The sequence below is a fragment of the Magallana gigas genome, chromosome 1 (genome assembly GCF_963853765.1).
Source record: "Magallana gigas chromosome 1, xbMagGiga1.1, whole genome shotgun sequence".
NCBI lineage: Eukaryota > Metazoa > Mollusca > Bivalvia > Ostreida > Ostreidae > Magallana > Magallana gigas.
In genome coordinates, this window is record NC_088853.1 from 29,504,734 (window position 1) to 29,522,583 (window position 17,850).

Here is a 17,850-nt window from a genome sequence, read left to right on the forward strand (position 1 = left end):
CAATTATGAAATTTACTTTTAAGTTATGATAATTAAATATAGTTGTAAAGACATCTTTACTTTTGTAAATCTAATGGAAAAGTTTGATTTACACTTTAAATTTTAAAAATTCATTTAGCGAAAATACCATTCAAGCTTTCAGAGTACTTTTTAAGCTTATTACATAAATGCCTTTAATCATTAGAAAATTAAAATGCTTGAAATAAAAACCAACAACACCATTTAAAACATCATCATAATAACTCTTTATTTCAGTAGAGACATGATATATAATATATATATATATATATATATATATATATATATATATATATATATATATATATATATATATATATATAGTTCATAAAGGATGACATTTATTCCATGCAAAAAAACAAACAAACTGATGGCTATTTAGAACAATTTTCCCAGTCCTGAATTACAGATGTTAACCTTAAGGAGACACAATCCACATGAACTGTTCAGGAAGCGTTGGAGGTTCTTCATCCTTAAGACTTCCACGAGTCCTTTTGGAAAGCAGTCTTTTACTCCTGACTGGACAAGTCTCCAGGAACTTTTTGTCCAGACTGTCTTTAACACTCCGGAAGCTTTCACTTTCCCAGGAAAAAGGGTGGGAAATAAAGCCATCATCCCCTTCCTCGTCACTACTCATGTACTTATGTGCTGACTTGCTGGAAAGTAATCCACGCACAAGCTCCTTCTTGTCCTTTGACCATTTTGTTTTCTTGTCCAAGGCAGACAGCCGACGTCTAAGTTTCTGCAATGATGAACAAAGATAATGAATTTTAAAATAGTTTAAATTCTTTTGAAAAAAGAAAGAACAAAAAAGCTTGATATGCCTCTTAAATCAGCTTCTCGTATCACACAATCATAATAGAAAGAATCCCAATAATTAGAATAAAAATTATTTAGAAATATCTGAACTGTTGAAATATGACATGTTAAAACCATTCTCAATCTAATATTACCTCCTTTTTTCTCTCATAGGTTGCCTGCCTCTTTTTGTGAATTTCTGCCTTGTTTTTTGACATTCTGTTTTCTGCCTCCTTCTTTGAGGTGAAATATCTTCTGATGGCACCTGCAAAAGAAATTAATGAATAAGAAATGTTCTCAATATAAAAAATCAAGTAGTTTTGAATCAATCTTGTTATCAGGCCACAGTAAGCTGGTTCACCTTCTCAGTTGACTGAGAAATAAATCGTATTAAATAACTGCATCACGAAATGCATATACATGCACATAACCTCATTCATATTTACAGTTGTGGTTACACTACCAACTTTGCAAATTCGTCTATGGTTTTAATTTTATATCAACTGCCTGTTAATATAACAGTTGTGTTCACAGATCATAGATATTTTACTTTAAAAAAATGTATAAATGACATTTAAAATTTACCATGTATAACTTCCTCTGAGGTATCTGGGGCAATTCCTTGCACACTTGTTTTAATGTAATTGGTAAGTTCAAAGTTGTCTTCATCTGTATACCTGTGAGCAAATATCAAAATATTTGGGAAACTGATTTTTAGATTTTCATTTAATTTCATTTGGATTCTGGCAAGAGTTAATCTAGTAATACCTCTTTTTCAAATTCCATGTCATGTCTCTCTCAAGGCCACTTGTGTAAAAATCTTTAACTGCAACCTGAAAGCATTCAGAATACTTAAGATACTTGGTCATGCTCTTCAGTGTACATGTACAGTTGAACTTCGATATCTCGAACACTGATATCTGGAATACATGAAATTATCGAAGTGATTTTTAAGTCCCAACCACTTATTTTTCAAGTATTTTACCCTCAAATACTCGGATATCTCAAAGTTTTTAAATGGTCGCATATGCATCTAGTTCGAGATAACAAAGTTATCTGTATATATCTTACCTCCTACTAAATTGTAAGGAAATCATTAGTTAATAGCAGTCACATGAAGACCGTGTATAATCCATACACAGTCAGTTCGTAATATATCTCCCCTTGAGCATGATGACGTCATTCTTAGAGTATTGTGATGTCAGGTTTTGTACCAACATTGAAACTTCTAACTCTGTTATAAACTTTTTGAAACTTCTGTTACAAAAACATTAATTGAAATTATCATATATAAAATCTATAAAAAAAAATATGACTTACTCTTATTTTACTTGGAATCTCTACAGGTTCATTTGCTTTTCTTTTTTCCATCTCTCCTTTAATGGTTGAAACGTCTTTTTTCAAGCTTGTGATCCCCTGCATCATTTCCTTTTGGTTTCCAATGATTTCTTGAAGTTGTTGCTTAAGTGATTTTCCTTTAACAAAGAAAGTTGTTTTTTACACAGACTATAAAAAAGAATATTAAGTGAAATGAAAGTATCCACTAATGGATTTTGATATCTTGTAAAATTAAAGCAACTTTACCCCTAAGCCCCTGTCCCTTTAAAAAAATGAAAGTACGAATATTACCACTGGATATTTCTGCACCAGGTGTTACATGCACATTTGGTTGTTGAGTCATATCATTTCTTTGGGTTCTTGAACCCTGCATTTATATAAAAAAAAACCCACATAAATACATTTTTGATAAGAATGCTTGTACCACCACAATAATGAATTATGATACTTTCTCCATTTATTGGGTATCCTGGTTTTAGCTGAAAGGATACCTACCAAATTTCTGCCTGTTTGACTTTGATTTGAAGCAGCAGTTAACGTTGTCCTTTTTCTTGGGGACTTTCTAGTTGGTGATTTCCGAATTCCAGACTTAAAGAAATGTGCATATGGTTATAAAATAAAACGAAACAAACATAAATTCAATAACAATTGTTTAATACAGATGTATATAAAAGATGCCAGACAAGAGCTCTCTTGAGCTTCCAGCCCATTACGTACCGGTAATTAAACTAAAAAATGATAAACTGCATGATTGTTTGGGCATTATGATCATGATGGTCTACTCAGAATTCGAAGAAAAATTTATTTGTGGTAATAAATCTTTGTCTCCCAAACATTCGTGCAATAAATGTTTAATAGGGTTACCCCTTCCTGAAACAAATATCAATAATAAATATGTAATTTATTTACCATTTGATTTCCACAAGGTGCATCGATATCACTGCTGTCAGAATCTGATGGCATTGGTACTCTTCCAATTTGAACCACATTCCTGGCTTGTGGGGTTTTCTCTTTTAACTGTTGGATTTAAAAAGTAAGAGATAAAAATGAAAATTTACAAAATATTATGAATTATTTAGTATGTTATAGCATTATCCAAACATATGATGATAAGTAAATTGTTGTGCTATTTGAAAGTTGATACATGTATTTAAATAGTGTAGCCATATTCTATATCTTTTAAATAATAAACATGTATATGCTTGGCTAATGCTTGAAATAGAAACTATTCATATGAGGATTGTATCAATAAGTACAGGAAATTGTTTAAGTTCTGTTGTTCCTGAAAGCCTCTTACTTGTGATTTTTTGCATTTAGATGTCCTCTTTCTTGGGGATTTTCTAAGGGGAGGTAAAGGACCAGGAGAGCTCTGTTGAGACAAAATCAAAATATTGATACAAAGTACTGAAAGTCAGACTTTTGTTGATGTTTCATTATACCGGTACATCAAGATCAACTCCCCATTTCTTCATCACAACTGTTTAAAAACTGATATCAAAAACAAAGTCTATGTCTATATTTTTGGATTTTCCAACATGCAACCAGATGCATGGTAATTAGATAAAGAGATGGTTTGTGCATAATAAAGATAATGGGTGTCAATAAATATTTTTACATACCATGTAAATAGACAGATCATTGCTGTCAGAATATGAATCTGATGGCAGTAATAGTCTCCTAGTCTGTACATTACTGGCCTTTGGGTTTTTGTCTGTTGACTGCTAGAAATAAAGCAAAAATCTTTTAATATCAAGATAATCATGTTAATCAAAGGTGCGTGTTATTAATACTATTGATGTGATTGACAATTTATACCGTATTTTTTTCTATTGTGATTTGCTTCTTAAATGCATTTAAAATATTCACGAGTAGAAATAAATAAATCATGATAAATATTATCATGATATGTACATACTGGGCATCAAGTGAATTAAGTACATGTGCATTATGATAGATCCTTACTTGTGATAGTGACTTATGAATAAGTACATGTTTCCTTGGTGACCTTCTGAGGGTAGGCGTTTGTTCTTGAAATTTCTGCAAAAGAAGACACAGAAAATGTTATCTCCAAAAATAAATTATTCATGTCAAGATTTATAAATACTGTAGATTCCTTCTTAAATGCAAGGAATGTAAATATCTGCGTTAAATCTCAAGAGGCACATCTCGCAGATTTTATAACCTCGCTTCTATTTATCAGACAATTGTAAACTACCAGGTAATTGAAAATTTGATAAAAATTCAACATTTTATATTCTCACAATTTAATGCAAAATATTTAAATCATGGAATTAGAATATCATGACAGTTTCTGCAATTTTAGAGCTAATACTAAAGCAAGCAAGTAGCAAAGGGGTAAGGGTGGGGGAACATGCAGCCCCGCCTCATCCCATACTTTTATTTTCGGGAAACCAACTACTACGCGCATTGATGCAGTTTTCCGGTCAATTTTTTCTTTGATACGTCGATCAATAAAAAAATTATTATCTTCATTTCTTAAATCAATCAAATTTCAAAACACAGTGTATATGAACTCAAATGTAATAGCTGCATATGGACTTCAATACAATGTTAAAATAATTCAATGGCAAAAATAATTCTTAAGACTTGGTGTTCTGCATATACATGTATAACAGTTTTATCTTAAGAAGCGTACAAGTTTTACAATAGATATCTTTCTTTTAATGTATAACACAAAGTCTGTATGTATATAAATTGATTACAGGCAGGAGTCACGGGACATAGCACCAGAGATATTTTTAAATTACCCAAAATATACCTCATACACCCCCCCCCCCACCACTTAAATAAGCGTGAGAGAAAAAAACCCGGAAAAATGTTCTGGATCCGCGCATAAAACCATTATACCTCAAACACCAGCCCCCCCCCCCCCAGGCAAACTCAAATAAGCGTCAGAATTCCCTCCCCCCCCCCCCCCCCCCCCCCCCAAAAAAAAAACGGAAAATTTTCTGGATCCGCGCATTAAACCAATATGATATGAAATATCGGGGGGGGGGGGGGGGGGGGGGGGTCGAACCAGAGGGAAGTGACACCTCCCGTCAATGAAGTTTCATATATATAGAGAGAGAAATCTAAATAAACTGCCACAAAATAAACAGAAGACCTATCATAAGGCTAGTGATGATACAATGCATTCTTACCTTTTTCTTTGATCTGGGTGCGGAGAGAATGCTTTCAGATCCCGATTCCGATTCAATGGGCGAAAGTCGATGATCATCAGCATCCGGCGTTTCCTCAATATGCAAATGAAAACTCTCTTGCTCATCTATGTCTGTGTCTAGTTCGGTTGTTGAGTCCATAACGATAATTTGAGCTCAGTAACGATCGTTCTCCCCATCTTCGAGTTTTATACTGTTCAAATGCGATTAAGAAAGCTCTCGGTGGCAGTGATTGGTCAATTGACCACAAGCGCGCACACATGCACGTGTTCTCCTTTTTTGGAACAAGTTATCGGATGCCTGTACCTACCCTTATTTAATAAAATATCAAAATGTTAAATTTGTACGGATAGTCAAATAAAAGAATAAACAATTTTAATAAATATCGGACATGCATTCCCCCCTGCTTTATTAAATAAATAAGGTTACGCTAATCACCAGCTGATTATAGGGCACACGTACGAAATAAATAAGAACGGGTGAATTCCGCCTCATCTTTGGCGCGGATTGATGAACAAAGGAAAGTTGATGAACTACAACATTTTGTACAACGTTTGTGATTGATTATGACAGAAGATAGAATATTGCAGAGTTGATACATGTTAGGTAAGTGGTAACATTGACTTATAACCATGATAACACATATATACATAATAAGCATGTATGAACGGATATTTTTATAGAACAGCGGTAGAGGGTCAACTGATCGTGATCGTGATAATGTGATCGTGATCTAGCGAGTGGCCAAGTTTTTCATATTGGGAATTCAATCCCCAAACAAATACAGCCATGTAAAATCCCGATGTATGCTGTAGATCTAATGTTTTAATGTTTAATTGATCATGACTTAATGACACTGGTGTGTAGAGAGAGAGAGAGAGATATAGAGAGGAGAGAGAGCTCGAGAGTTGTCCCAACATCCGACAACATTTTTCGCGGCTCGAGGTACGGGTGCTTACAGACAGGAGATGTTATGTTATACATGTAGCAGGGACGTATATATAAGTATATAGTTTTATACATCCCTGGTTATAGTTTAAATTTTATGTATTTATTTTTTTTTGGGGGGGGGGTGTCACACACATTGATTTACACTTTGATGATGGTCTTAGGACTTTCAAAAGGAAATACTGTACTACTGTACAATTACCAAAGAGAAGAATGTTTTTATTTGTTTATTTTTGCTGGGGGGGGGGGGGAAGGTTCTGGGGATTCTATCTCCCAACCAATAGATAGCACAATTGGGGGAGGTTAATCTGAAAATACATGTACAAAGCAGGGACACCTGTTGTTTTGATCAATTTGTTTGGCCCACAGTCATTATATAAACTTGTAGAGTTTCTTCCAACAAACAAGGGGGATTTGTGGGAAGAATATTTTTAAGGTTTAATTTCAGGTTTTATGTTTTAAATTGCCATTATGAAATTAATACATATCAACATACATGATCTTAATTACTAGCAGTCGCGTTAAAACTTAAGTTGGTATGGGACATCTGTCGATATTAATGTGGATTAAAGTGCATTATAATTAGAATACTTTAACCAGTTTAGAATTTTCACATTTTACAAATTTTAGCCAAAAATTTGCTTATAAAAATATTTGGAGAGGTAAAAATTGTAAAACCCCCATCGGGAGTCGAACTCATGACATACAGATTCGAAGTAAACCTGTTAGGTGACTATGTTGGGAAAGAAACAACTAATATAATTATACTTCATTTTATTGTTTATTTCGATAAACAATATGTCACAACATGGAGGTGTCCCATACCACCTTAAAATAAGTCAGAAAATGCGCCTTAAAATTCAGTTCCATTTAATTTATTGTAATTGTCAATGAGCTTTACAACTAATTGGATTGCAAAATAAACATCCCAGGTTTTAGACAATTAAAAACCGTGTTATAAGTTAAGTTATGTTACATCATATTAACATAAGTATATTTTTCTCGATATCTGTTTATAATAAAGTTAAATAGTGCATTAAAACTTTAAATATTTGTAATTGTATTCATATAATTCATGATATTGATACATCCAAATCAGGCCCTACCTTCACCAACTTTCCACAAGTCAACACTCAGCATTTTTACCTCTAATTTATTAGGTTAATCCTTAACAGGAATTGAGTTGAGGATTGAGTTAAGTGAATTAAAAATTTTGATGATGGTGAGGCCAGGTTGTATACATGCATGTCTCCACAACCTCTACATTTGTTACGTTTAATAGCTAGCTGACTAAAATAATGAATGATTATTCATAATTGAATTATTCAAATATACCATATGGTAGATATATTAGAAAAAAATGTGCAATAACATATGCTCATAATAATTATAAACTTTGAATTAATGTTTAAAGAATGCATCTTTTTTAGGAGAGACAGAGAGAGTACATAATACATTTATTTATTGTCATTTTTTACAGACTAAACAGTGAAAAGGATAAACAGAATATTTGCTGGAATACTACACTTCTTATTCCTGTAATTGGTCAACGGTTATGGATCTACGCAATATACATTTATGTAAGTAACCTAGGAGTCTGGATTTAAGTAATTGTTATATTTTCATATCTGTGCACATATTTTTAAGGATGTGTTATATTGCTGAAATTTTTTTATGTAAGTTGCTTACTACTGGTATTCAAATACTGTTAGTTGAGAGCATTAATCGGGTTAATCCTCTGAAACATGTTTTGCACAGTTCTTTCTGTTGCCTTTAGATGTATGTTGTTAAAACTAATGGATTCCCAAGATCAAAACTCATGACAACGAGCTGTTATTATCTGTTGTAAATATTTTGGGAAACATTGAGCTTGGATAACATGGACCCCTCTTTGCAGGGCACCCTTTTTGATGTGTAGGATTTCAGTGTTTCACACTGTTAGGTGTAAATTAACAACATGGCACTGCATCTGGAAGTCAGCAGCAGTACATAGATAAACCATCTAGTATACACATGTCAGCTATTATTATCTCACTTAAAATTCCAACAGTCATTAATATCCAACCGGGATGATCCTTGCTCTCTACAGGTTGTTTATTATTTGTCTTGGTATGTGATAGGAACCTAATGCAGCAATCCATTCTAAAACTATTGTATTAGTTTTAAATCATTCAAGTTTATTAGATATCATGTACTTCCATAAATGATAATGATGCATCATTATTATGAAAGTGTTTACAGTTTAGAAATAAATTACAATGAAAAAATATACCCTGTGCACAAACAACTTGAATTAACCAGTATCTTCTTAGTACACATGCACTACCAGACTGACACTTTGTGCTAGCCTAGAAAGATCTTGTGATTAAAAAAAAATTTAAGAATTTCAACAAAAAGTGTTTGAAAAAACCCCAACAAATTCATCATTGAAGGAATCATTATTTCTGAGGTTATTTTATTTAATGCTTTTTGAAAGTGAACTTTATATATTTCTTTTTTTTTTGCATTTCTGGTATTGACTAACCAGAATTTAACTTTCAAAAACTTTTTTCTAATGTCTCATTTTTATATAGATACTTATAAATAGATAAACCGGTGTTTTCCACCCAATTTTATCTTCGTGATTTTTTTTATACAATTTTTATAAAGTATTTTGAAGTAAAGAAAAATTTAAAATTGTTTGATTTAAAATCAAACAGTTTCTAACATCTTTATATATAGAATGGAGCTCTCCCTTTTCAGGAGATACCAATAAATAAAGTCTAAAAATGACCTAGACCATCCAACTCTCAGAGTAGGGGACAATTATTATGCCTGTCACAGTGACCCAGAAAAACTGTATCTTTTCTTCTAATACCTGATCACAGATTTTTTAATTAGTAAATTTTTTAATAGAAAATTTATTTCACCCAAAAGAAGTTTTATTTTTTTATCAAGGGTGATGTTTAAATTTTGGTAAATGTCAAGCTGATTAGATCTTTAAACCTCTCCAAAAACCTTCTGTACCGCTCTATTAGGAGTGAATCAAAGAACTAATTTAAATTGGAATGGTAAAAATGTATGATCTCTGCAAAAGCATCACAAGACATCAGCTTTCCTTGCATATGCATCGAAAATATAGCCCTCTCACCATGTACAAGTTACAAACAAGTACAAGTTGTACAAACGTCTGAAACACTCCCATTATGAGGATTGGTTTTGTGTACAATATGAAAATGATTTCTTCTTGTTAGAATTTTAAATAAACAGTGTCACAATATTTTTTTTTAGATAAGAAGAGCATTCTGTACTAGTATCTACCTGGGTTAGGGCCAAAGAGAAGAAATATAAAGAATAATATTTGATTAAAACTTGTCAATGCCACTTATTTCATATTGATTATGGAGTCCCGGTAAGTTTTATACATGTTTTATTATATTTTCATTCAATTCATAGTTATCATGTCAAGAGATAAATTTGTTAGTCTGATAAATATATTTCTGTAAATGAAGATATAATTGAATGAAGCACTGACTTTAATTTGATACTGGTTGTATTATGTATTCAGTAATTCTTGAATTATAATGTACTATACTATATGTATTTTTTGAGGCGTCGAGCTAATGCTCGACAGCATTCTAGTGATCGTCTGGATTGGCAATTGTCCAAAAATTCATAATTATATTGATTCTGAATGCACGATTTTATTTTAGCCATGAAACATCATCAAGAAAAAGAAGATATTGCACCATTTGTCAGCAAGACTTTAGTGACAGATATTTCAGGAGACACACTTGTGAAGAGAAGGCCGAAAATATATCTCAACCGACTCAGTCTAAATGTGATGAACCTATTTTGTTGCCAGCATCTGAACCAGAAATGGAAAATTTTGAAAATCAGATGGAAGAATCAGACATGGAGGAGGAATTCCTTATGGGACATTTATCATCAAGTTCATCTGACAGTACCAGTGAAGAGGAGGTTCTAGATACTGAGTTATTTAATGAGTTTTATTTAGATAGCATTGAACACAGAGAATATGAAAGTGAAAAGCAATCTGTAGATATACAGGGGGGATATCAAAATTATGTCATCGCAGTGTTGAAAATCTTGCTTGTGTGGCAAGTTGTGCACTATGTTTCTGATGCAGCATTTTCAGTTTTGTTGTTTTTATTAAGATCTTTGTTTTACGTTTTTTCATTTTCATCTGATTTAGCTAAATCTTTTTACCAAAGTTTCCCAGTTACAATGTACCAATTACACAAATATATTTCATTTGAAAAAGACGATTTTGAAAAATATATCGTGTGTCCAAAATGTCATTGTTTGTATGAATTTCAAGATTGTTGTCATTTGGTTGAGGGCATACAAACTTCAAAATTGTGTTCAAATGTTGTGATGCCAAATCATGTAATGAGTCATTATAGGAGACCATGTGGTGAATTATTATTGAAGTCAATTAATGTTGGAGGAAAAAAGAAATTGATTGCTAGAAAAACATATTGTTATAAAAGTTTGAAATTGTCTTTGCAAAGATTAGTTAATAGAAAAGATTTTGAAGAAACTTGTGAACTTTGGCGTTTTAGAGAAGTGCCCCATGATGTTTTCAATGATGTTTATGATGGGGAGATATGGCAGAAATTTAATGGCTTAGAGTATAATTTTTTTACTTCTGAAAGAAATTATGGTGTAATGATGAATGTTGATTGGTTCCAACCATTTAAGTACTCAAATTATTCAATAGGTGCAATTTATCTAACCATTTTGAATTTGCCAAGAGAGGAGAGGTTTAAAAAGAAAAACATGATACTTGTAGGTTTAATTCCAGATATGAAATCAGAACCTCCAACAAATTCTTTCATAGAACCTCTTGTTGAAGAATTACGGGAAGCATGGCATGGATTTAGTTTGAAAAGTTATAAGTCAAAAACACCTGTTATTTTCAAACTTGTCTTATTATGTGTGGGATGTGATATTCCTGCAAGTAGAAAACTTTGTGGTTTTTTGGGTCATGGGGCAACAAGAGGTTGTAACAAGTGTATGAAACAGTTTGAAGGGGGTATAGGCGAGAAGAGTTACGCCGGTTTCAATTTTTCAGAATGGGAAATGAGAGATGCAAAGTCTCATAGAGATATTGTACGCAAGATTGTTAAGTCAAAGACTAAAGGTAAACGAGAAAACTTAGAAAAATTTTATGGTGTTAGATATTCTGTATTATTAGAGCTAGATTACTTTGACCCCATTAGAATGACTATTATAGATCCTATGCACAACTTATTTTTGGGAACAGCAAAACGTGTCTTGAACTTGTGGATTGATTATAAAGTTTTGTCAGCTGATGATTTAAAACAAATGCAAGCTAGAGTAGAGAAGGTACATTGTCCATCTGATATTGGGAAACTTCCTCAAAAGTTTGCCAGCAGTTTTGGTTCCTTTAATGCTGACCAATGGAAAAATTGGACAGTCTTATTTTCAATCTATGTTTTAAAAGATATTCTTCCAGTGGATCATTTAGACTATTGGAGGAAATTTGTTCTTGCTTGCAAAATACTGTGTACAAGAAGTTTGACTAAAAACAATGTTAAGGTGGCACACCTACTCTTATTGTCATTTTGTGAAAAAATAGAAAAAGCTTTTGATGGTAAAGGTCTTACCATGAACATGCATTTACATGCACACTTACAAAGGTGTATTTTTGATTTTGGACCGGTGTACTCATTTTGGTTATTTAGTTTTGAAAGAGAAAATGGCATTCTTGGATCATTTCCAACCAATAAAAGATGTATAGAAATGCAGTTGATGCGAAAGTTTGAAAAAAGTATGCATGTTTTTGATATTTTTTATAACGAAAATGTAAATGATGACTTCGGTCCAGATTTTTTGAAAATGTTATCATTGTATGATGAAAAAGACAGGGGTTCTTTGCAACAGATGAAAAGTGCTTCAAAATTTTTTGATTATATGAAAATGTCATCAAGGCACACACGCTATGATGTATGGGACTGGACATTTGATACAGATAAATGTTTGTCATTTTCTTCCACAAAAAACTGTACGTTAAGTGAAAAAGAGACTGAATACCTTCAACAGATGTACTTAAAATTATATCCAAATGTGCCACATAGTTCAATGGTTGTATGTATGTCATGCAGATCAGTAAAAGATGTATCTATTTTTGGTTCAGTGCTAGGAGTTAAGAATGGACGGAGTAGCCGTTCATCTATTGTTGTAGCAAATTGGTGTGCTGAAGATGGCAAAATTGCAGATTTTGATGATATGGAACTTGATTCAAGACCAGGTCAAATATTAAAAATTTATTTGCATAATGTTATTATTAATGGTAAATCTTCTGTCCATGTAATAGCGAAAGTTCAGTGGTATGGAAAGTTGGAGGAAGGTATGAAATTTTATTATGGAAAACCAGTGACTGTGTGGAGGAACAATATTTTTGAACAAGAAGGTCCAGCATCATTTATTCCTGTTCAGAGAATAAGGTGTAAAGCAGTGTATGCTTTTGACATTGTTTGTGGTGAAAGAAATGTTATTGTAATTGTACCAAGAGAACGATTTCTTAGCTGATCTGTGATTGAATTAAGTAAAAAAGTCTTAAGTTTATGTGGTTGCATAATTATATTGAGTATCAAATAATTGTATATGTATTTTTTGTCAGGCAAATGCAGTCGAGCACACATGTATGTTTTCGTGTGAAGCTGGACACATGAAAAATACATACTGCATTCATATACACATTTTCGTGAAGTCGAGCACACATGTTTTCGTGTGAAGCTGGACACATGAAAAATACATACTGCATTCATATTCACATTTTCGTGAAGTCGAGCACACATGTTTTCGTGTGAAGCTGGACACATGAAAAATACATACTGCATTCATATTCACATTTTCGTGAAGTCGAGCACACATGTTTTCGTGTGAAGCTGGACACATGAAAAATACATACTGCATTCATATACACATTTTCGTGAAGTCGAGCACACATGTTTTCGTGTGAAGCTGGACACATGAAAAATACATACTGCATTCATATTCACATTTTCGTGAAGTCGAGCACACATGTTTTCGTGTGAAGCTGGACACATGAAAAATACATACTGCATTCATATTCACATTTTCGTGAAGTCGAGCACACATGTTTTCGTGTGAAGCTGGACACATGAAAAATACATACTGCATTCATATTCACATTTTCGTGAAGTCGAGCACACATGTTTTCGTGTGAAGCTGGACACATGAAAAAAAATACTGCATTCATATTCATATTTTCGTGAAGTCGAGCACATATGTTTTCGTGTGAAGCTGGACACATGAAAAATACATACTGCATTCATATTCACATTTTCGTGAAGTCGAGCACATGTTTTTGTGTGAAGCTGGACACATGAAAAAACCATACTGCATTCATATTCACATTTTCGTGAAGTCGAGCACACGTTTTTGTGTGTATCATTTCTTTTAACATTTTTTTTTTTATAGTGTGTATTCGTATATGCATTTTATTAATTAATTAAAGCAAACAACAGATGTGAACTCCATGATTTCTTTTATTTATCACCACAATTATTTTATATTCAGTAAAACATTATGCAGGTTATATATACTTGAGTTTTATTTTGTACAATAAATTTTTAAAATGAGAAATTTATTTTGCTTTTTTTTTTTTTTTAAAGATGCATTTAAACGTAAATTATATACAGTACTGAGCTAAATAAAGTTCACTTATAATTGAGACATAAAGAGAGGTAAAGATGATATAACGGTTTGTTTCGTTGTTTTTAAGTAGAAGTTATGTACTGAAAATTAACCTTACATGCAGTGAAGTTTAGTATAAAACATTTAACCAACCAGGTGTCGAGAAACTGAAAAAAGTTAATATTAAATATCACCTTTAATTTTGTATAATGTTGCATCAAAGGTAACCATTCCTTTATCTTTCTTTGTAAACATAAGATAAAGTTGATCTTTATCTTTGATTGAGACGTAAAGATAAGTAAAGGTAATCTGTTTCTTTGTATTGAAGTAAATGTAAAGTAAATAGTAACTTTACATTGAGTAAAGTCAATGTAAAGTTTAACCTGATTTTTATTATACCTTTACTGACCTTTACTACCAAAGTAAATATTTGTAAAGATGTTTTTTCATGCAGTGACCGTTCATTAGCGTTCACCAAATTCCGTTCAGCGTGCTCTCACCGTTCATGTGGGAAAGTAGAACTTTTCAAGAACTGTTACAAAAATATTTCAGTGAAAAACAGAATCTGAAAATATTGGTTCGAATTTCCTCGGTTTTGCTAACAGTCAAATTGTTTTTAGCCTAATTCCATAATATAGTAAAAATACTGAATGTTTTGTTAATAATAATTCATTTCATATAATATTTTGGATTTTAGAATAAATTTTACTCATGATATTGAACTATATAACAATCCGACTTTGAGAACTCAAACCCTGAGTAAACAACGTCATTAATTGGGGGCTGATCCAATGTATCTGCCCGCAGTGAATGATGTACTCGTCCTACAATTTTTCGTTAATTAGTCAACCCGCGTTCTTTGTTACCCCATACCCCATTCCAGAAAATTCTATCCGATTCACTCACCAGAGGGCGAGCTTTGCGAAACTAAAATTGGCCATTAATAATACAAATCAGCTCATTTTATTATCAACATTTGTCAATTCTTAACTTCTACGTACGCTTCTACATGTATGTATTTCAGTTAAATATATTCATATAAATATATGTTTACGTAATCATTCAAAATCATTCATTGCAAGTACATGTATATATTTTGATGCAAACTACCCATGACTTACGTCCGCCAAAGCGTGTCGACCACCTTACAATCAATTTTGCAATTACGGGCTTGTTTTTAGAAATTGAAAAGTAGGTTTTATTTAATTTCACAATAATTAGTTTTCAGTTAAAATCCAATCATCTCTTACGAAAATCTCACACGTGTTAGAATGCTAAAGGTGTAAGCAGTTTCTCTTGTGTATGCATATGGCAGTTAATTTGCAAAATGTCGTAATTTTTTTAGTATAGCTTCCAGTGCTGTAATGAATGACAATACTAAGATTTAAGCTTTCTAACATATTGCCCCCCCCCCCCCATACACACATTAAAAGGAGGTTTAAAGTTTGATGTAAGTATATAGCGAAAATAAAGTACATACCCCTTAACATTATAGATAAGCCATCAGCACACATTAGCTCTTGGCCCTCTGGACAATATTATTGCCTTAATGAGATCTAATATAGAAATTTTTCCTGTTTATAATAACGATATAATTTGATTTATTTTTTATATATCGATTCTTATATAGATTTTTCTGTTGGGGCTGGTTGATTGTCCGTTGTTGTTTTGTTTGTTTAGCAAATGTGCGTATTTTCCCAAGTAAAGTAGAATATTATTATTTAATTTATTCGAATACCCGACTCATTTATACCGTATTTACCAAAAAAAACTGTTAGGCCGTCCATATATTTTAATGTTGCAAGCCAATAATATTTGGAGTTTAAAATGGATATCACGTTGTTTCAACAGCAAATTTAATTACTCTGTTACAGATTTAACCTTTAACAAGACGGGAAACAACATGGATCAGGAATCAATAGTCATAATGATGAGGGTACCACTGACTGTTGTTTCGATCGTTTTAAACTGTTGTTGTATTTTCGGTAATACAGTCGTATTACACGTATTTCGTAGAAAATATGACCGCGAATCTAACTATCGTCTCTTTGTTCTGCTTTTGGCATCGTTTGACATGGCAATTGCAATCTTTCATGTTATTAAGGAGCAATTCAGGCGAAGAGTAGTTTTCTTTGGAGGCGTATCCATCCTTTGTCCCATCATGAACTACGTAGGGCATTCTATTGGCATGGGGAATATTTTCATGGTACTGTTCATAGCTGTCGAACGATACAAGAAAATTTGCACTCCGTTTAAGTCTCAATTTACAGTTAAACAGTCAAGCGTTATTTGTGCTGTCGCCATCTTTGCCGGGGCCATCTTGAATATACCTATATTTATAATTTTTGGTACACGACGCCTGACAATTGGGGGTTTTAACGCCACGAGATGCTGTATGATCAAGGCATACGATCAAAATGTGCTTCCAGTTATTCATTTTGGAATTCTGAACGCCTTAGTTCTGTCTGTAGTGATTGTGATTGTTGTTATACAGTGTAAAATCAGAGTCGTTGTTTTGCGCCAGTCTGCGATGAAGAAAAAGAGGAAGAATTTTCAGGAAATCAGAGAGGAAAAATTCACCACTTCTTTTACATCATCTGAAAATACCCCAGATACAGTTGTCGAAGATGTTGAGACAATGCAAGTGAGCGCTATTACAAATCCGCGTTCAATAAACAAGTTAAAAAATGGAAAGAAAGCCGCGTTGAAATCGCGATCAAAAACCTCAAGTGAGGAGAATCAAGCTGTTAGAGTTACAATCACTTTTAGCATTATCACTGCACTATTGATAATCAGTTTTCAAGCACTGTTCATGTACCATGCCGTTTTAGCAGCCTCGAGGTTTGTTTACCCTGAGGACCACATATCGTGGAACCGCGACTTATTCAACATATATTTTCCAGACATTGCCACCGTTAACGGGGCATTAAATCCCTTTGTGTACTTCTTCACAGACTTAAAATTTAAAAAGGAAGTTAAAAGTATGTTCCGACGATAACTGATATGCTTTTTGATAAAGATAGTTTAATGTATGATGAGTCTAACAATGCCACGACAGAAAAATAAATAAATATTATTATATAACCTGACTAATTAGACAGTCTCTAATTAAATACCAATTATTCATTGTTTCATTGTGTCTCGCTAAAGAAATCAAAGAATAGTAATCGCGTAAGAAACTAAACGAAACAGAACAAGCATAAAAAAAAATTAACATTTTACGAAAAGAGCAAATTGTCCGTTCTTTTCCTTTCGAAAACCAAAAAAAAAAATGTCTCGGCACAACAATATTGTAACACAATTGATGTCTACACTCTACTTCGTTGTATTTTCGTTGTATTAATTAGTCAGCCTGCGGGCTGACTCATTAAGTTAGGATAAAACTTCAAATGCGCTTGCGTAAATTGGAATTCGGGGAAGGAATTATAGACAGTCCGTGTTTGAGAAATTCGAATAAGTTATGAAACTGATCAGTTTTAAGGTCAAACTGCGCGTCACTAGTCACGCTTCCGTAATGGAAGACGTTCCACGGGTATCGTCTGCAGCCACGGTTTTGGGTCCGAGAGGATATGACAGTGGTTTTCGACGAGGGACCTATATTTCAAAGAGCTGTCTCTGCAAAGTTAAAATTTAAAAATACAACATGCACAGTTGCTGTAGATTACTTTAAAAAGGATATATCTGTACACTCTTGTCTCCTCACATAGAGATTGTGCGTTCACTTATGATCTGAAAATAAATATTCCGCTGGCTGATTTTCTTATCTTTTTAAAAAAGCTAACCTTGTCAGTGTATTAGATCAGTAGATAAAACAAGCGAATGCATATTAATCTTAAAGCTAGTTAATGTTATCTGTAAATTCCTTCATGATGTATGGCGA

General features: G+C 32.8%; 1 protein-coding gene across 2 annotated transcripts; it reads right to left on the reverse strand.

Moving 5' to 3' along the window:
• Window positions 1-330: 330 nt before the first annotated feature.
• On the reverse strand, window positions 331-5,474 carry LOC136269910 (uncharacterized). Of its 2 annotated transcripts, none has more exons than XM_066065773.1 (12): window positions 5,316-5,474; window positions 4,117-4,191; window positions 3,774-3,872; window positions 3,452-3,523; window positions 3,064-3,171; window positions 2,650-2,742; window positions 2,446-2,521; window positions 2,137-2,291; window positions 1,585-1,649; window positions 1,402-1,493; window positions 972-1,081; window positions 331-760 (listed from the first exon to the last, which is right to left on the reverse strand). In XM_066065773.1, exons 1-12 carry the CDS (start codon window positions 5,472-5,474, stop codon window positions 437-439), a joined length of 1,428 nt encoding a protein of 475 aa, XP_065921845.1. In that variant the 3' UTR covers window positions 331-436. The 2 variants fall into 2 exon arrangements, with proteins under 2 accessions (XP_065921845.1, XP_065921842.1); XM_066065770.1 differs by having other exon boundaries at window positions 332-760; window positions 3,774-3,875.
• Between the last annotated feature and the right edge of the window lie 12,376 nt (window positions 5,475-17,850).

Bases quoted from the DNA above. Each gene is read 5' to 3' on its own strand.
- LOC136269910 (XM_066065770.1), bottom strand. From the start codon at position 5,474: ATGGACTCAACAACCGAACTAGACACAGACATAGATGAGCAAGAGAGT. The intron at 4,192-5,315 runs GTAAGAATGCAT...CTTCTTTTGCAG, and splicing joins CACCCAGATCAAAGAAAAAG to AAATTTCAAGAACAAACGCC. The intron at 1,082-1,401 runs GTAAATTTTAAA...TTTCTTTTGCAG, and splicing joins CTCAGAGGAAGTTATACATG to GTGCCATCAGAAGATATTTC.